Below are 21,525 nucleotides of genomic sequence, written 5' to 3' on the forward strand. Positions count from 1 at the left end.
TAAACCTGTAGGCAGGCTTCTCAAAAAGAAAAAGGACCCAAATAGATAAAATCATGAATGAAAATGAAATTATTACAACCAATCCCTCAGAAATACAGGCAATTATCAGGGAATACTATGAAAAATTATATGCTAACAAACTGGACAACCTAAAAGAAATGGACAAATTCCTAAACACCCACACACTTCCAAAACTCAAACAGGAAGAAATAGAAAACTTGAACAGACTCCTAACCAGTGAAGAAATTGAATCAGTTATCAAAAATCTCCCAACAAATAAGAGTCCAGGACCAGATGGCTTCCCAGGGGGAATTCTATCAGACATTTAAAGCAGAGATAATACCTATCCTTCTCAAGCTGTTCCAAAAAAATAGAAAGCGAAGGTAAACTTCCAGACTCATTCTATAGAGCCAGCATTACTTTGATTCCTAAACCAGAGACCCAGCAAAAAAAAAAAAAAAAAAAAAAAAAAAAAAAAGAACTACAGGCCAATATCCCTGATGAATATGGATGCAACAATTCTCAGCAAGATACTAGCAAGTCGAATTCAACAGCATATAAAAAGAATTATTCACCATGATCAAGTGGGATTCATCCCTGGGCTGCAGAGCTGGTTCAACATTTGCAAATCAATCGATGTGATACATCAATCCTGTCAATCGATGCAGAAAAGGCATTTGACAAAATTCAGCATCCTTTCTTAAGAAAAACCCTCAAGAAACTTGGGATAGAAAGAACATACTTAAACATCATAAAAGCCATTTATGAAAAGCCCACAGCTAATATCATCCTCAATGGGGAAAAACTGAGAGCTTTCCCCCTCAGATCAGGAACACGACAGGGATGCCCACTCTCACTGCTGTTGTTTAACATAGTGTTGGAAGTTCTAGCATCAGCAATCAGACAACAAAAGGAAATCAAAGGCATCAAAATTGGCAAAGATGAGGTCAAGTTTTCACTTTTTACAGATGGCATGATATTATACATGGAAAACCCAACAGACTCCACCAAAAGTCTGCTAGAACTGATACATGAATTCAGCAAAGTTGCAAGATACAAAATCAATGTACAGAAATCAGTTGCATTTTTATACACTAATAACGAAGCAACAGAAAGACAAAGAAACTGACCCCATCCACAATTGCACCAAGAAGCATAAAATACCTAGGAATAAACCTAACCAAAGATGTAAAAGATCTATATGCTAAAAACTATAGAAACTTATGAAGGAAATTAAAGAAGATATAAAGAGATGGGAAAACATTCCATGCTCATGGACTGGAAGAATATTGCTAAAATGTCAATACTACCCAAAACTACACATTCAATGCAATCCCAATCAAAATTGCACCAGCATTCTTCTCAAAGCTAGAACAAGCAATCCTAAAATTCGTATGGAACCACAAAAGGCCCTGAATAGCCAAAGTAATTTTGAAGAAGAAGACCAAAGCAGTAGGCATCACAATCCCAGACTTTAGCCTCTACTACAAAGCTGTCATCAAGACAGCATGGTATTGGCACAAAAACAGACACATAGACCAATGGAATAGAATAGAAACCCCAGAATTAGACCCACAAAAGTATGGCCAACTAATCTTTGACAAAGCAGGAAAGAATACCCAATGGAAAAAAGACAGTCTCTTTAACAAATGGTGCTGGGAGAACTGGACAGAAACATGAAGAATGAAACTAGACCACTTTCTTACACCATTCACAAAAGCAAACTCAAAATGGATGAAGGACCTGAATGTGAGACAGGAAACCATCTGAACCCTAGAGGAGAAAGCAGGAAAAGACCTCTCTGACCTCAGCCGTAGCAATTTCTTACTTGACACATCCCCAAAGGCAAGGGAATTAAAAGAAAAAAATGAACTATTGGGACCTCATGAAGATAAAAAGCTTCTGTACTGCAAAGGAAATAATCAACAAAACTAAAAGGCAACCAACGGAATGGGAAAAGGTATTTGCAAATGACATATCAAACAAAGGACTAGTATCCAAAATCTAAAAAGAACTCACCAAACTCCACACCTAAAAAAACAAATAATCCAGTGAAGAAATGGGCAGAAAACATGAATAGACACTTCTCTAAAGAAGACATCCAGATGGCCAACAGGCACATGAAACGATGCTCAATGTCACTCCTCATCAGGGAAATACAAATCAAAACCACACTCAGATACCACCTCATGCCAGTCAGAGTGGCTGAAATGAACAAATCAGGAGACTATAGATGCTGATGAGGATGTGGAGAAATGGGAACTCTCTTGCATTCTTGGTGGGAATGCAAACTGGTGCAGCTGCTCTAGAAAACAGTGTGGAGGTTCCTCAAAAAATTAAAAATAGACCTACTCTATGACCCAGCAATAGCACTGCTAGGAATTTACCCAAGGGATACAGGAGTACTGATGCATAGGGGCACTTGTACCCCAATGTTTATAGCAGCACTCTCAACAATAGCCAAATTATGGAAAGAGCTTAAATGTCCATCAACTGATGAATGGATAAAGAAATTGTGGTTTATATACACAATGGAGTACTATGTGGCAATGAGAAAGAATGAAATATGGCCTTTTGTAGCAACGTGGATGGAACTGGAGAGTGTGATGCTAAGTGAAATAAGTCATACAGAGAAAGACAGATACCATATGGTTTCACTCTTATGTGAATCCTGAGAAACTTAAAAGACCAAGGGGGAGGGGAAGGAAAAAAAAAAAGGTTAGAGAGGGAGGGAGCCAAAACATAAGAGACTCTTAAAAACTGAGAACAAACTGAGGGTTGATAGGGGGTGGGAGGGAGGGGAGGGTGGGTGATAGGCATTGAGGAGAGCAACCATTGGGATGAGCACTCGGTGTTGTATGGAAACTAATTTGACAATAAATTTCATAATAAAAAAATAAGATATTGGACATAAAAAAATAAAAAATAAATGCCTGGTAGAATTCACCTGGGAAGCCATCTGGGCTAGGACTCTTGTTGGGAAATTTTTGATTGCTGATTCAATGTCTCTGCTGGTTATGGGTCTGTTCAAATTTCTGTGTTCCCTTCTCTTTTTGATAAGGCTGGCTAGGGGTTTATCAATTTTATTTATTCTTTCAAAGAACCAGCTCTTAGTTTCACTGATCTGGTCTACTGTGTTGTTTCCATACCATTTCTTTCTCCCCTAATCTTTATTAGGTCCCTTATGCTGGCTTTAGGCTTTATCTGCTATTCCTTTTCTAGCTCCTTTAGGTGTAAGGTTAGATTGTATATTTGGGAACTTTTTTGTTTAAGTTTATTTTTAAAGAGAGAGAATACCAGCAGGGGAGGTGCAGAGAGAGGAGAGAGAGAATCCCAAGCAGGCTGCGTACTATCAGTGCAGAACCTGATGCAAAGCTCAGACTCACCAACTGTGAGATCATAACCCTGAGCTGAAACCAAGAGCCAAAAGCTTAACTGGCTGAGCCACCCAGGAGCCTGGGACCTTTCTTAAGATAGACATGAATTGTAATATAATTTCCTCTTAGGACTGTCTTTGCTGCATTACAAGGGTTTGGTTTGTCATGTTATCATTTTCATTTGCTTCCATGTATTTTTTATTTCTTCTTAATATCCTGGTAACCCATTCATTCTTTAATAGGACACTCTTCAACCTACAATATTTGAGGGCTTTCCAAATTTTTCTTGCAGTTGACTACAAGTTTTATAGTGTTGTGATCTGAAAATATGCATGGTATGATCTTGATCTTTTTGTACTTGTTAAGGGCTGATTTGTGACCCAGTATGTGATTCTATTATACAGAATGTTCTATGGGCACTCAAAAAGAATGTGTATTCTTCTGCTTTAGGATGAAATGTTCTGAATATATTTGTTAAGACCACCCAGTTCAGTGTCATTCAAAGCCATTGTTTCCTTATTTTCTGCTTAATCTTTCCATTGTTGTAAGTAAGATGTTAAAATCCCTTACTATTATTGTATTAATGAGTTCATGTTTGTGATGGAATTATATATTCGGGTATTCTCAAGTTGGGGGCACAAGTATTTACAATTGTTAGAACTTTTTGATGCATAGACCCCTTCATCATGATATAATCCCTTTCTTCACCCCTTGTTCTGTACCCTAGGACTTTTGATTGGATTATTTAGTCTATTTACACTCAGAGTGATTATTAAAAGCTATGACTTTAATGCCACTGTATTACCTGTGGAGTTGGTCTTTCTGGTGATATTTTGTGGTCCCTTCTTGTCTTTGTTACTTTGGCCTTTTTTTTCTTTTCCTCCAAGAAGTTCTCCTTAAGTTTTCTTGCAGGGCTAGTTTAGTGGTCATGAACTCTTTTAGTTTTTGCTGGTCTTGGAAACTCTAGCTCTCTTTCTATTCTGAATTATAGCCTTGCTGTATAGCCATTCTTGGCTGCATATTTTTCCAATTCAGCACATTGAGTATTTCCTACCACTCCCTTCTGGCCTGCTCAGTTCCAGTGCACAGGTCTGCTGCTTACCTTATTTGTCTGCCCTTGTAGGTTAAGGATCTTTTGTCCCTAGCTGCTTTCAGAATTGTTTTGCCATTTTCACTATGATACGTCATGGTTTTGACCTGTTTTTGTTGATATTGAGGGGAGTTCTCTGTGCCTCTTGGACTTGAATGCTTGTTTCCTTCCCCAGATTAGGAAAGTTGTCAGATAAAATTTGTTCAAATAAACCTTCTTCCCCTTTGTCCCTGCTCTTCTTCTGCCACTCCTAGGATATGGGTATTGTTTTTGCTTTATGGAATCACTGGGGTCCCTAAGTCTTCTTTTGTGATCTAATAATTTTCTTTCCCTCTTCTTTTCAGCTTCATTATTTTCCTTAGTTTTATCTTCTATATCACTTATTTTTCTCCTCTGCTTTTTCAATCCTCATGGTCACTGTATCCAGTCATTTTTGCATCCCAACCCAACATTTTTGCATTTTATTTCAACCCGACTACTTTTTAGTCTTTGATCTCTGTAACAAGGGTTTCTCTGGTATCTTCTATGCTTTTTTCAAGCCCAGCTAGTGGTCTTATGACCCTTGTTCTAAATTCTTGTTCAGATCTATTGCTTCTATCTGCTTTGAGCAAGTCCCTAGCTGTGATTTCTCCTTGGCCTTTCTTTTGGGGAGAATTCCCCTGTCATTTTGGCCAAGTTTCTGTCTTTTGAGTGGTTTGAAAGCTAGGTTTCCTGTACCTGAGAATAATTCTGTATTAAAAAGGGGTCACACACTGTCCAGGACCTGGCACTTCAGGAAGTGCTTCAGGTATATGCTGCGTGCACTCTGCTTCTTCATTTTGACTGCTCGTTTCACTAGTCAGCCCTCTAAAGAGCTCCTCCTTGCTTGCAGTGGAGAGTGTTTGGACCTTTAACCAGGTGTGCTTTGATCTGTTACAATAAGCTTCACACCTGCTATGCTGCCTCCTTTCAATAGGAGAGATCCTTCTGCCAATCCTAAGATCAATTTCCTGGGTGTTCCAAGTGATCTGATGTCAATACAGCTGTGTTTGAGAGACAAGGAAAGCCCAGGGTCCCCCTACTTTCCTGCCATCTTAACTCCTCCTCAAGTTTCACAAATTTGATGAAAAAACATTGACTTAAAGATACAAGAAGCTCAATGAAACCTTATTCAGGTATAACAAGAACCACCCTGTGCACAAAAACTAGTGAAAACCAAAAACAGAGTACTAATATAGGATAGCAATGAAAAGAACTACCATTGAGTACTTAGAAGAAGTTAATGAGATAACATGTGTAAAGTGCTAACTAAGGCAAGAATAATTTTGAAAGGAAAGTTTACAAAACATGAATAAAGAGTATGACAAAAATAGCACAAAGGTTGGTATGGGTAAAGGGTATTCTACTGTGTAACATTTTTAAATGTATGAAGTGGGAAGTGAAAACATGAAATGAGAAGTGGGAAAGTGAAATATGAACTCTCATGTTAAATGGGAAGTGTGACCTAGAAAGTGTGAAGTGTTGGATGTAAAACCAATGAACTTTGATATATTAAAGATAATGTTAGTCCTAGAGAAACCATTAAGGAAATAGTTAAGAAGCTGAAAAATAAAAATATTCAATTGACAAAGAAGAGAGGCAAGAACAAACCAACAAAATATACCAAAGAGAGGGGCACCTGGGTGGCACAGTTGGTTAATCATCTGACTCTTGACCTTGGCTCCGGTCATGATCCCACATGAGGCTCTGAGCTGAGAGCATGGAGCCTGCTTGTGATTCTCACTCTCCTCTCTCTCTGCCCCTCCCCTGCTCGTGCATGTACTCTCTCTCTCTCTCAAAAAATAAACTTTTAAAAAAATGCCAAAGAGAAAAATGGAAAAAGCACATAAGATGGTAGACTCAAACTCAATCATATCAATGACGACATCAATGAACTAAACCCTTCAATTGAAGAGATGATGTCTAAAAGAGAGGTTAATTGGGGCGCCTGGGTGGCGCAGTCGGTTGGGCGTCCGACTTCAGCCAGGTCACGATCTCGCGGTCCGTGAGTTCGAGCCCCGCGTCGGGCTCTGGGCTGATGGCTCAGAGCCTGGAGCCTGTTTCCGATTCTGTGCCTCCCTCTCTCTCTGCCCCTCCCCCGTTCATGCTCTGTCTCTCTCTGTCTCAAAAATAAATAAACGTTGAAAAAAAATTTAAAAAAAAAAAGGTTAATTAAATGCCCTTTTCAAGAGATTCACTTTAAATACAAAGACACAAATAGGCTGAAAGTAAAAAATATGATGGAAGTTAAACCATGTAAACATTAAGTGTAAGAAACCTGTCATGGCTGTATTAGTATTAGGCAAAAGAGACTTCAAGACAAAGTATTACAGAAAAAAAGGACATACTGAGAAAGGACTAATTTATCAGAAGTAAAAATTATAAGTCTGTATGCATACAAAGCATTTTCAAATTTTAAGAAGCTAAACAAGTACAGAAATAAAGAAAATGGAAAAATTCTCAATTAGAACTGGAGATTGTAACATAACACCCCTCTGTTTTCTTGCCCCCTTTCCAATTTCTAGAGGCTGCCTGCATTTTGGGGTTCATCTATCTTTTCCATTTTGAAAGCCAACAATCACATCATTCCAGTTCTCACCCTCACATCTCTTCCTAACCTTTTCTAACCTTTTTTATTCTGTTTAAGGGACTCTTGTGATTACATTGGGCCCATCCAGATAATCCAGAAAAATCAACATATTTTATTGTAATCTGATTAACAACCTTAATACTCCCCTTACCACCCTGGCATAACCTATTCACAGGTTCCAGGCATTAGGATGTGAGCATCTGGGGGGGGGGGTAGGTAGAAAAAGGGGTATTATAAGCATATCTTGTCTTATTGAGCTTTGCTTTATTGTGTTTCACAGATAAGTTTTTGTAAACACAAATTTAAGGTTTGTGGCAACCCTACAGCAATTATGTCAGCACCATTTTTCAAACAGTATTTGCTTACTTTGTGCTTCTGTGTCATGTTTTGTTAATTCTCATAATTACCAGTTTCAAACTTTTCATTATTATATTTGTGATAGTGGTCTACAATCAGTGATTATAACCTGCTAAAAGTTCAGATGGTGGTTAGCATTTTTTTTTTTTAGCAATAAGGTATTTTTAAAATTTTTTTAATGTTTATTTTGGAGAGAGAGAGAGAGAGAGAGAGACAGAGTGCAAGCTGAGGAGAGGCAGAGAGAGAGAGAGAGAGAGAGAGAGAGAGAGAGAGAGAGAGAATCTGAAGCAGACTCCTGGCTCTGAGCTGTCAGCACAGAGCCCCACACAGGCCTCAAACTCACAAACTGCAAGATCATGGCCTGAGCTGAAGTCAGATGCTTAATCAACTGAGCTACCCAGGCACCCCAGCAACAAAGTATTTTTTACTTAAGGTAAATTCTTAGACATAATGCTATTATACACTTAATAGACTACAGTATAATGTAGACATTACTTTTATATGCAGAGGGAAAATCATTTCATTTGTTTTATTGTGAGATTGACTTTATTGAGGTGGTCTGGAACCAAACCTACAACATCTCAGAGATATCCCTATATACTGCCTATTATACTTTCTCAAAATTTCCTATTTCTTGACATTCTAGCCCCCACTAAAGAGAAATTAATGAAAACCAAGATAATGTATTTTCCCCAAGTATAATCTATTAGGTTATCTAACATTTTTAATTGTTACAATATGATCCTGGAAATGTTAAACCCATGTCATCTAATTTAAATATCACCTTAATTTATTCAAATTGTCAGCCTTTCCTTTTTAGAGTGCTGCTTATTAGAGAATGCCTGGAAGACAACATTAGAAGCTTTTAGTGAAGGTTAACACAGGCTGTGAATATTAACACCTATTCTATTTTTGAGAACTCAATTCTGTTCTTAGAAAGCATTTAAAAATGTGGAAAAGAAATATGTACATTTTGGGCACATCAATCTGTACTGTTCACAATGGCCATTTGATTATAAATGGGCTAATTTTCTCATTTTCTTTCATCTTATTTTTCTCCTCCTGGTCTCATTTTCTCATTATCAACCCCTGCCTCTTCTACACTACCATTGCAAAGTTCTCCAGAAAGTAATTGCACAGTTTTAGTAATTAAGCCTGTTTTCACAAATTACTTGGCTCCACTATTGGAAAATAGTTGAGCAGGAAGTCACTGTAAAGTGGTTTCTTCTTTATTAACTGAACCTAGACATCATTTTTTCTTAGGAATTCTTAGCTGGCACTTCACTAGTTAGGACTATCACTGTAGCAGTGGTGACGACAGAAATCCTCATTCCATTGAGCAACAGAGTCACACAGTTGTAGCTCCTTGTCTAAGGTTGAGGCAATCTCCTATGAAACTTGTTCCTGAGACTTTTAATTCCTTTTTCTTTACTCTTTCAAGCAGAAGACCTTTTTTTTTTTGCTTCTAGTCTGAATAAGCATTTCTCTTAAACATCTGGTGTTCTCGTCAGTGATATTTCATGAACATATTCTTGGGAAAGTTATTATTTGCCAACTTATCATAGAAGACGTCTTAGACTACTTGTAGCCTTAGTAAAACCATGGTAGAATTTATCTCTAATTTCCAAATTTTCCTTTTAAAATAAATGAAGCCATCTTGCTTAATAAGCCCATATATATTTGTGAGATTTTCTAACTCCTTGTACTCTGTTGAATATATTTATATAAGCCTCTTGTTTAAAATACAGAGGAGTCATTTGCAGATTCACATGAAAGTGCAAGTAAAATTTAAAATGAATTTACTCATTCACATTTTACCTGAATTTCAATGAGTAAAAACAAATTATAGACTTTTATCATATTCTTTAATTTTAAACACAGGGTTGACAAACTCACCAGATATTTAAATTCCTCCATTAAACTGATTATTATTGAGGATTTATAACATTGAGTTTTTGTACTAGCTGTTGGGAACACTTAGATGAACAAATCTCAGCTAGAGTAAGAACACTGTGGGTAAAGAGAGCACAGTGCAGAAAGACTCAGTGCAGCCTGGAAATTCAGGTCTCTTCTGCACTCCAGAATAGTATATCCATGTGCCTACTCAGCATTCCTCCTAACACATCTTCCCCAAACTCTCTCCTTTAGTATGTTCTATAACAGAAAATGGCATTAATAATCACCAACTTGCTTAAACCAGAAACCTGGGGGCTCACCCCTGACTTTTTCTCCCTTTCAACATTGGTCAGTCACCACTGATTCTCTCTCCTAAACAGTCTCCTCATCCCATTGCCAGAACCACAGGCCAAGCTACTGTCAACCCTGGTCTGGACTCCTGAAGCAGCATTCAAACCAGCCTCTCTGCATCTACTCTCATCTCCTCTGCATTCTCCACATACTTACCACTCAGCACTTTGCAATTCTGTTTACACTATCTGCCTTCCTAACTAGATTAGAAGATCCATGAGGACTATGGAGGTCTGCAGGTAATGGTAATACCAACAAGTTTTCATGATACCTTGCAAAAAGTGGTGTGAAATATATGTTAAATAAAAAATTGAAAGTTTCAAGAGCAGACACAAAGGAAAGTAAGGGCTCTTCCAATGAAAACAAAGGGAACAAAGACCTTTGGAGACCCAGCAATGCAATGTGCTCAGTAAACCACAAGCAGTTCAGCTGTACTAAATTTTAATAAGCAAGGCAAAGAGTATCTTACAGAGGTGCATAGAATGTAGTCATGAACTTTAAACAGAGGCATTCAATGAAAGGGTTATAATTAGGCAATAATATGGTCTCATTTGCTTTTTAGATAAATAATAGCAACAGAGGGAGGATTGATCTAAAGATAGGTTAGAGAGCCTTGAATTGCAGATGACCGGAACTGCAGCTTGAGTCAACTTAAATAAAAAGGGAGATTGGACATTGGAATTTCTCATGGGAGTCAAGAACAGGAAAATTGTTTGGCTATGAAGACTACCCTGTATGAAAAACAGGGCTTTCCCCGTAAGGTTAGAAACAAGACCAGGATCACCACTCTTACAACTTTTATTCAACATAGTACTGGAAGTCCTAGCCACAGCAATCAGACAACAAAAAGAAAAGGCATCCAAATTGGCAAGGAGGAAGTTAAACTCTATTTGTAGAGGACATCATACTATATATAGAAAATCCAGAATAATCCACATACACACACACACACACACACACACACACCTACTAGAAATGATAAATTTAGTAAAATCGCAAGATACAAAATCAATGTACAGAAGTATGTTGCATTCCTATACACCAATAGTGAAGCAGCAGAGATAGAAATTAAGAAAACAATCCCAGGGGTACTAGGGTGACTCACTTGGTTAAGTGTCAGACTCTTAAATTCAGCTCAAGTCATGATTACAGGGTTGTGGGATTGAGCCTCATGTCAGGGTCTGCACTGACTTTGGAGCCTGCTAAAGATTCTCTTTCTCTACTGCTCCCCACCATCCCCACTTACGGCGCTCTCAAAAAAAAAAAAAAAATCAATCCCACTTACAATTACACTGAAAATATTAAGGTACCTAGGAATAAACCTAACCAAAGAGGTGAAAGATCTATACTCTGAAAACTATAATATACTGATGAAAGAAATTGAAGAGGACACAAGGAAATGGAGACAATCCATACTCATGGATTGGAAGAAAAAAATTGTCAAACTGTGTATACTGTTTATACTACCCCAGATACTGTATACTGTGTATACTACCCCAGAATACTATACAGTTTTGTAATCCCTATCAAAATACCAGCAGCATTTTTCACAGAGCTAGAAAAATGCTCAAGTTTGTATGGAACCCAAACAGCTAAAGTAACTTTTACAAAGAAAAGCCAAGCTGGTAGTGTCAATTCCAGACTTCAAGTTACATTACAAAGCTGCAGTGATCAACACAGTATGGTGCTGACACATACATAGGCACATAGATCAAAGTAGAAAGAGTAGAAAACCCAGAACTAAGTCCACAATTACTTAGTCAATTAATCTTTGACAAAACAGGAAAGGACATCCAATGGGGGGAAGAAAAATGAAAACAAGCAGTGTCTTCAACAAATGATATTGGGAAAACTGGTCAGCTACATGCAAAAGAATGAAACTGGACCACTTTCTTATACCACACACAAAAATAAACTCAAAAAGGAACAAAGACCTAAATGTAAGACCTGAAACCATAAAAATCCTAGAAGAGAGCACAGAAAGAATGGTCTCTGACATCAGCCAGAGCAAAGGGTTTTAGATAGGTCTCCTGAGACAAGGGAATCAAAGCAAAAATAAACTATTGGGAGTACATCAAAACAAAAAGCTTTTGCACAAAAGATTCAACAAAACTAAAAGGCAACCTGCTGAATGGGAGAAAATATTTGCAAATGACCTATCTGAAAAAGGGTTAGTATACAAAAAACCTACAAAACTCAATTAAAAAATGGGCAGAAGACATGAACAGACATTTCTCCAAAGACAACATACAGATGGCCAATAGATGCATGGAAAGATGCTCAACATCACTCGTCATCAGGGAAAGGCAAATCAAAAGTACCATGAGATGTCACCTCACACCTGTTGGAATGGCTAAAGTAAAAAATACAAGAAACCACAAGGTTTTGGCAAGGTTGTAGACAAAGGGGAACCCTCTTGCACTGTTGGTAGGAATGCAAACTTGTATAGCCACTCTGGAGAACAGTACGGAGGTTCCTCAAAAAGTTAAAAACAGAACTACCCTATAATCCAGTAATCGTACTACTAGATACTTGTCCCCCAAAATACCAAAACACGAATTCAAAGGAATACATGTATTCCTATGTTTATAGCAGCATTATTTACAACAGATAAATTATGGAAGCAGCCCAGATATTCATCAATAGATAAACAGGTAAAGAAGATATAGTACATGTACACAAAAGGATATTACTCAGACATGAAAAAAAATGAAATCATGCCATTTCCTACAATATGGTTGGAGGTAGAGAATATCATGATAAGCAAAATAAGTTAGAGAAATACAAATACCATATGATTTCACTCATACGTGGAAGTTGAAAAACAAATGAACAAAGGGGGGGAAAAGAGACAAGCCAAGAAACAGACTCTTAACTACAGGGAACAAGTTGATGGTTACCAGAAGGGAGGTGGGTGGAGGGATGGGTAAAATAGGTGATGAAGATTAAGGAGTACACTTCTGGTGATGGGCACTGGGTGATATATTGAATTGTTGGATCACTATATTGAACACCTGAAACTACTATAATACTGTATTTATACTGAAATTAAAGAGCTTAATAAAAAAAATACCCTGCAATCTAGGTTGTGTTCAATTACTACTCTGCACATCAACTTTAAGGATAATACATACTTTGTGCTACTAACATCCATCTCATCAGGTCATTCATCAGGGCAAGATACTGATAATGCACTTTATACTATTAAAGAGGATCTAAATGAAAAGAACACTCTGGGAAATGAAATCATTCTGAAGAAGGTCATTTGTACTATCATACTATAATGGGACAGTTTCTAAACAGCTGTAGGATCATAAAAATGTTCAAGATACTGCTCTGGTAAAGAGTATATGGTCTAAGAGTTAGTAAAAGAGAATAATAGGTAAAGAAGCAAAGATGAGCTTTGTCTCACAATTTTGCCTAGAACTATTTTTTTTTTTTTTTTGGTGAAAAACTTACATTCCTTCTAATTCCAGTGACAAGATAAAAAAAAAGAAGTAGTGTTTAAGATTTTAAGTAGTTTCTATACCCAATGTAGGGTTCAAACTTATGACCCTGAAATCAAAAGTCACATGCTTTACCAGCTGAGCCAGTCAAGTGCCCCAACCAATTCTTTATAGGCAAGACAACTACTGTAAAATTCTACTTAAATATTTCATAAATCTGTTTAAAAATATATTTCAATAATAAATTTAAGTGGCCACAACTGCTACTATAACACAGTAGATTTCAGTTGGCTGTTTTCACCTTTTGTCCCCATCTGACTTACTAGTAGTCATTGCGACATGAGACTTCTCATTTAAGCCAATTATGATTATTTCTTCCCAGTTTTAGAATAGTTATAAGCAATGAACACTTGAAAGATTAAAGAGTGATACACAAATAATACTGAGCAAAGGCTCATATATTTAGCTATTAGCAGGTGAGAGCTAATTTTCAGTTAGAAAAAGAAACTCAACCAAGAGAATGCTTTTGGCAGCTTGTGTAGAGATTACTCAAGAGGACTCCTAAATGAGATGTTGCAATTCTTGTTACATGTAGTTTGTCATTAAACAGAAGTGATAGAGGTTATTGCAAAAGCAGAGATAAAGTTATTTTTTAAGTGAAAGAACAGGCTGATCTTAAACTCTGTGGCAAATTTAATAGGAAACAATATAGTTTATCTTTGAATGAATCAAAAGAGGACTGAAATACTGTTAAGTAAACTAAGAACGTATGTTGTGTTATCTTAATGGAACTTATCAGTTATTCTCAAGTCTGGGCTTCTCAGTTATTTTTAAACTCTTTGGCCCTAATTTAGAGTGGATTTCCAAATAATTCACAGTAAGACTAAAACATTTTTTAATTAACTTACAAAATAAACCAGTAGTTTAGCCAAAGGAAAAGTTTAGAAGATTTTGAGGTGGCAGAAAATTCATCTTTCAACAGTATAGAGTTGGTTCTTGAAGTGCAAGACTATCTTCCCATATGGTCTCTAGCAAGGTTTGTAGTATCTTTTAATCTCCTTTACCACATAGATGTCCATTGGCCTTACAGCAGTAACTAAACAAGATCAAAGCAGAGATCTTTTTCCAACTAACAGGACTCCATTTTCTGAACCTAAAACCCTACTATTTTCAATATAGATGGTGGATCATACTAAAAATGTAACTGTTTAGTGCAGTTTACTAAGATTTGGAAGGAATCTGCCCATGTAATTAATCCTTTGCTACTAAATCATTACTGAAATTCTAAATTACTTGTCTGTGATGGTCCTAAAGCCAAGATACAGTGTTGGCTTTAAAATATTCTGCTGAGTTCCAGTGATCTTCTCAGTTTGGAGAGCTCTGCCAGCAAAGAAATTGGACAACAGCTAAAATAAGAATAATAGCTAATGTAAACAACAGTAATAGAGAACATTAATGTTATCATGGGTTTGATGTCATGGTAAACTCTGTACATGGATTATCTTCATTAAGCTCACAACAATTTTGTGACAAAGGTACTAAGAGTTATCACTACTTTGCATAGGAGAAAAAAAATCAGGCTTAAACAAAACTTCCCAAAGCTATAGGGCCAATAGGAGCTGAGGGAGGATTTGATTTCATAGCTTATGTACCCAACCCTTACCTGACTCAGTTTCCTGAAAAGAGGGCTACTCCAAGACCCAGAGACTGACCTGATTCCAATGATGGGATAAATGATAACTATGCCTTTCTGGGTAATTTACAAAACCTATCTGGGGCTTGGTTCCCTTTTCTGCATTCTACAAGGCCACTATGAACTCTCAAGTTATACTATTCCCAAACATATTAATTGTAGAGTGTTTGTAGAAAGAACTTTAAATGAGCTCCAGGGAGTCCAACATTTGCCACTAACTTTTGTGATTTGGGGCATTTACCACCACCACCTCCATCATCCCTAGTTATTTGCCCTTCAAGGGTTATTTTTAATATGTAGGTCAGTGCTTTAAAAAGTGTAATATAGGACATGAAGTACTATCCCACCATATTCAATAAAATTTTAAAACATTAAAATTATGGAATGGGTGATAAGTTGGCTTCTCATTCTCTCCCTGCCCCCTTAGGACTTAAAAACAACTAGTCTGTGATATTTTAAAGATAATCCTTACTTGTAGTACATTTAAAGAAAGGCAGACCAATAGAGAGAAACCTCCAAGTTTCCATCTATACATGAGAAGGGTAGAGACAGTCCCAAGGTGCTTAACTCACAGGGCAGGTGGGAAACGTGCCCATTAATACATTAAGCACATTTTAGTAAAAAGCAGCAGTGGGGGAAAAAATTCTATATATACCCTGACTCTTGCAGTTTGACAAAGTTAATGATTAAAAATCTTCCACATTTTCCCCCAGGGTGTCTATTTGTCTTGATTGATATTATTTTATCTCTTATGGTCCAAGGATGACTGCCCTTGCTTCTGTGTAGAGATTAATAATTGATTGGTTCATAGTCAGGAATCTTAGTAAAAGGGAATTGGTTACTTTGGGCTGTCACTTTTACTGGGTGACGTACAGGAGACGGGGTGCTGCAGAACTCACCAGCAGAAAAATGAAGAGAATCCTGGTTCTTCTGCTTGCTGTAGCATTTGTGCATGCTCTAGAAAGAGGTAAGACTTCCATTGGTGTGATCATTTATAAAAACTCTTAGTAGTCTGATTTTCCATTACCCTTTTGAAAAGTTATACAAAAATTAGAGAACAGAGAGTTGGTATACAAGAACAGAGACTTGGTAAACATGTTGAGAAAGGATAGAATCAAAAAGACACTAATGTGAGCTCAAACGTGGCATATAGCATTTAATTGGAATAGACAAGAAATCAAGAATCTCAGAAAAGAAAATTTAAAAGATAATTGTCCTTCTTTGATTTTTTTGAGAGCCAAGATTTGGAGAGAATCGCTTGAAATTAGAAATTCAGTTGTTAGAAGATAATGCAAATGGAAGCTGTGGTCAATCAATGAGCACTTTTCCCCCTAGACTTCAAAGATTTATGGTCTTTGAGAGCATAATACATTCTATCAATGATGCATGAAGTCAGCAAAGATCCTAGATCCTCTTTAAGGAATTCTGTGTATGTTTAATATTTGAAAGTGCATTATAGTTTCTAAAACATCCACAGGAGGGGTGCCTGGGTGGCGCAGTCGGTTAAGCATCCGACTTCAGCCAGGTCATGATCTCGCGGTCCGTGAGTTCAAGCCCCGCATCAGGCTCTGTGCTGACAGCTCAGAGCCTGGAGCCTGTTTCCGATTCTGTGTCTCCCTCTCTCTCTGCCCCTCCCCCGTTCATGCCCTGTCTCTCTCTGTCCCAAAAATAAATAAACGTTGAAAAAAAAAAATTAAAAAAAAGAAAAAAAGGAAAAAAAAAGAAAAGAAAAAAAAATAAATGGGAGGGGCACCTAGATGGCTCAGTCAGTTAAACGTCTGACTCTTGGTATAGGCAAGGGTCATGATTCATGATTTGTGAGATCCAGGCCTGCATTGGGCTCTGCACAGAGATTCTCCCTCTCCCACTCTCTCTCTCTCTCTGCCCCTCCCCCAATTGCTGGCTCACTCTCAAAATAAACATTAAAAATTTTTTTAAATCTTCTCCAAATGGCATCTCGTCTTTGAGCAATGTTTAAAAATGTTTTTAAATGATAGCTGAAATAGAAGCATGCGACTTCATGAAAAGTTTCCAAGCTTCAAATTCATAATCCTTTCCAATTTCCCTCTCTGGCTGATTCTTTAGTGCTTCTAAGGAAATCTGCATTCATCTTGGAGAAGTGAAACTTACATTTAGTGCTATCCGTGAGCAGCCTCACTCAAGTCATGTGGTAGTATTCATATTAACAACATATCTAACCAATAGAATAAGATGTATAACCCAGAAATTACCAGTTACTGTGACATGAACAACTTTATTCCTCTTCTCTGTACATTCACTTTTCCTTGATCTTTTATCCAAGTTATTTTACATTTTAAGTTCTTCATATATATATATATATATATATATATATATATATATATAAATTTTTTTTGATGTTTATTTTTGAGAGTGGGATAGGAGCAAAGAGAGAGAGGGAAACACAGAATCTGAAACAGGCTCCAGGATCTGAGCTGTCAGCATAGAGCCCCACGTGGGACTTGAACCTAGAAGCCATGGGATCATGACCTGAGCTGAAGTCGGATGCTTAACCAACTGAGCCACCCAGGCACACCTCATTTATAGATTTTTAAGTAAGCTACAGATCCTATGCTCGACTACAAAGTCTGAGATCTCATGGGGTATAAATTGTGTCCTTTACAAGAGCCCTAAATAGGCCACGTCCCAGGAAACCCTGAAAGCTTACTCCTTTGCCTATGGTTTCCCTGGGGCATATATGAACCTGAGAAATCCTATTGAAATATGTCCACATCAAGATCTTCAAAACACGGAAGATCTAGTAATGGCTAGGTCCTGGGATTGTATGTGGATGCCCAGCATAGGGCAGGGGTCATCATTTTGGACTGCTGACTCTGTAGGTGCATATTGGCTTCCCAAAGGATCACAAATGTCCTCTGGAAAACAGTATTCTGCAACCTGTATTTTAACATTCAGCACTCTCTCAGGCTCTAATGAAATGGATCCTGAGAACTTCAATTAAGTTCAGACCTTAAAGAAAGCTTAACAATGAACTGCAGATTACTTAGATTCCAAAGGTCAGATGATAACCCCCAAGACATAAAATACATTTATAAGTAATAAATGTCCAATATTTGGAAATAGTACTCCTGACCCACCAGTCCTGAGCATGACCCAAATGACCAAGTCAATGATTTACCTGGGAGCTAGGTAGGCTCTCTTCTAGCAGAAAGTTACTATATTATATATATATGTATGTATGTATGTATACATATATATATGTATATATATACACACATATATATATGTATGCATATAAAATAAATGGAGTTGAGAGGAGGCTTGGATAGTAGACAATAGGTATGTGTTTCAGTTCTATTATAGTTCTAGAGAGCTGATCAACAATCCACAACATGTATCTAGAAGACCTTTTTCCAAAGTATATTTCATTCAAGACTCATGTTAGGAAAAGTTTTATGGCCAAACACATATAAGAAATAAGCCATACATTAGTCTTTCTTGGTTGGTTTACAATCCATGTCTTTGTTACCCTAAACGTTCCAAGAAGTCATACAAGAAAGAAACCTTGCTTCAACCAGTTTCCCAAACACACGGGCTCTTTCCTGAAGTGTCCAGACACCATGGTAGTATTCTTTGGGAAACCTCAGGTTTAAGATGGATACTGCTGCAGCTCAACATGAATAGCGGCTCCAGTCAGGCAAATCCTGTCCTATCAAATGGCCCTGGAGATTTAGTGCACAAGCCCTTGGGTACATCTTGGGAGAAAAGGGCTTACCAAGTGTGCCAAATCCGGATGGAGTCATAAAAATACCTCCACATTAGCTACCCCATGAGAGGCAAGAAGTCTGTGTATGCCAATCACCTCTCCACTCAAGTTTCTTTCCTCAGGACTGAAATCTAAACTCTATCTCTCCCTCTCCCCAAGAAAGCAGCAGGAAGGCTGAGACAGCTACACAATTACTAAGGAAATAATGCTACGGGAAATAAGCCTCTGCATTTTATAGGAGCTGTTGGCAAGAGCGGGCTCTATTATTACAAACATTTTCCTTTTTGCTTGAAGCATCTCATTCTCAACATATGTACTGTTACTAGATGGGGTATCAAATAGCAAGAAGAAAGTAAGTTCTTTGAGTTGTGGGGGAGCTGCATTTATCCTTCTCCTGCTTGCCTGTCAGAACACCCCTAGACAATGTGGGTTATCCCAATCTCCCAAATCACCACTGAATCACCATTTCTCTTTTCCACAAGCTCAGCCTTCATCAGCAGCCATATTAAAAATAAGTTGCTCTAAGCTTGATTCAGGAGCATCGCTGCATAGAATGTCAGAGAAGTAATTTAGGATACATAGAGATCTTCTGTTTTCTCAGGTAGGTCTTTGTATCCTCTCTGCAAAACCTACATAAATGGTTATTGAGGGGGTGACCCAGGATAGGAGGTCTACATGATGAAAAGGAGACAGCCATGAAAAGATCTAGAAGTGTGTTTCAAGGTGAAGGAACAGAGGTATAAAAGTCTTAGGAACAAGTATGGCCTGAATCAAGTTCACAAAGCAGCCAGAGAAAAAGCACAAAAGAGGCTTAGCTCTTTTTGAGGGAAAAGGAGGAGGAGCTGAAGTCAGAGAAGTAGCTAACTTTATCACAAAGGCACTGTTAACTTCCCTGGAAATTAATAGCAAAGTTACACTCCACTGTTGTTAGGTACAAAGCCAGGTACACACTCACCACATGGCTAGTATAGGGAGAAGTATGTATGCTTTAAGCAGACATGAGGTTAATCTAGGAGGAAGAGATGAAGAATTTTTTTTAATGTTTATTCATTTTTGAGAGAGAAAGCATGAGCGAGGTGGGGACACCGGATGGCAGAGGGGGATGGTGGCAGAGGATCCAAAGTGGTCTCTGAGAGGGCACCAGCGAGCCCAATGAGAGGCTTGAACTCACAAACCTAACCATGAGATCATGACCTTGGCCAAATTTGGACGCTCAGCCAATTGAGCCACTCAGGTGCCCCAAGAGATGAACAATCCTTAATAGGCATCTATTACTCTTCTCCCTGGGTGTCTATGGCCACTTAACCTGTTTTTTTCTGCCCACCACTACCCTGCTCTGTCCCCCACCCCTTCCAGTTCCTCTGCTAAACTCACACTGACATCCACACTATCCCACACACTATGTGCTCTGCACCTAAGGAGCTTGTGCTAGCTCCCCCACTCCTCTTAGAACACTGATCCACCTGATATCCACATGGCTCCCTTCCTCACCTCCTTTCAAGTGTCTGCTCCAAGTTCATGTACATAAAAGGCTTCCCTGACCAACCTATCTCAAATAGCACTGACTATTCCATTTTTCCTTATCCCTTTACCTTGATTTCTTTTTAGTACTCCTTACCTTATCTGATCACCAGCTGTGTATTATAATAAATGTAAAATGTAGAACCCAACCTCTAGGAAATCAAGGAGTTTATTTTTGTTCCTTGCTTAATTCCAAGTTTTAGAAGACTACTTGACATGTAATATGTGTTCAACAGATTTTTTGTGTAAAATCAGAAAGTTAGGATTGTTAGGTAGTTTTGATTATTTAAGGAAAATTAAACGTCAACTAGGACATATAATAGATATCCTGGAAGTAGTAAACTCTGTAAAATTATAAGATTTATAAAGTATCCAATGTGAAACATTAGAGTCTATGCACTAAATATAGCCAATATTCATAATGTGTCAGCATGTTCAAAATCTTTTGAATAAATTTCATCTTTACAACATCCTGATCAACTCAGTACTATTATCCCCACTTTGAAAGTGAGAGAAATTATCCAAGGAAAATAAGCTAATAAGTGGCAGAATCAGAATTTTACCTAGATTAGTTAGGTTTACAATGATAATGCTTGAAATCATGGTTTTGTTGCCTCTCATGGGACAGATATCTGAACAATCTCTCACTAACCTAAGGACAAAAGAGAAAAATAGTTCATTAGCACCTGTTTAGGGGGAATTAAGTCAAATTCACTCTGCCTACTATGGTCATCCAGAACTGATCCAAACTCTAGTTCATCCATACTCCATAGGACTGGCTCTGTCTTCTAACTTCCCTGTTTTCCCAGTACCATAACCTTGGAATTGCTTGATGTCCAATCCTGCAGAGACTTCCTGAGTTTTGTTGTTTTCATTTTTGTTATCTATATTCAATCATGTCCATATTCTACCAATTTCAGCCCTGAAGTAAATCAGCCTTATACAGAGCATTCCACTATAGGAACCTCCTCCGTATTCCCTTTTGCCTCTCTTTTACCTCCTATGTGTATTTAAGCTCAAACCCTGTGAACACTACCTCTCATATCTACATTTCCATATACGGTCTTTGTCCAGGCCCTTGTTCCCCTTTGCATGGTTATTGTAATGGCTTCCGACCAAATCCCTACCTCTTATCTCTTCCCCACTTGGTTCATATTAGAATACAATACACAACCTGACAATCTGGTAACTGGAGTCCAAAAGATGAATTACAAAAAAGTCAGGATCACTACTGAGAGATTAATGAAATGATCAATTTGAGCTTGTACAGCCAGCTGGTAGGATTTCAGGGATCAGGCTATCTAATACAAATCCACCCCAATTCTAGTCTGTTTAAAGCCACCTAATGGTAAGTACAACTTCAGGCTGAAAGAGGAGTGAGCAAATGGTAGGCAGAATGGAGCCCTCTAAAAATGTCTAGATCCTAAGGTCCAGAACCTGT

At 37.8% G+C, this 21,525-nt stretch overlaps 2 protein-coding genes across 9 annotated transcripts in view; one reads left to right on the forward strand and one right to left on the reverse strand.

Moving 5' to 3' along the window:
- NPFFR2 (neuropeptide FF receptor 2) overlaps positions 1 to 21,525 on the reverse strand; it is a 364,459-nt gene that overhangs the window by 312,812 nt on the left and 30,122 nt on the right. The window lies entirely within an intron of this gene.
- The window catches only part of GC (GC vitamin D binding protein), a 31,786-nt gene continuing 25,829 nt past the window's right edge, over positions 15,569 to 21,525 (forward strand). The window contains exon 1 of the mRNA XM_006931069.5: positions 15,569 to 15,785. Coding sequence (XP_006931131.3) covers positions 15,728 to 15,785 — 58 coding nt within the window. The 5' untranslated portion in view covers positions 15,569 to 15,727. The remainder of the gene's footprint in view (positions 15,786 to 21,525) is intronic.

Source organism: Felis catus, chromosome B1 (genome assembly GCF_018350175.1).
Source record: "Felis catus isolate Fca126 chromosome B1, F.catus_Fca126_mat1.0, whole genome shotgun sequence".
NCBI classification, from domain to species: Eukaryota; Metazoa; Chordata; class Mammalia; order Carnivora; family Felidae; genus Felis; species Felis catus.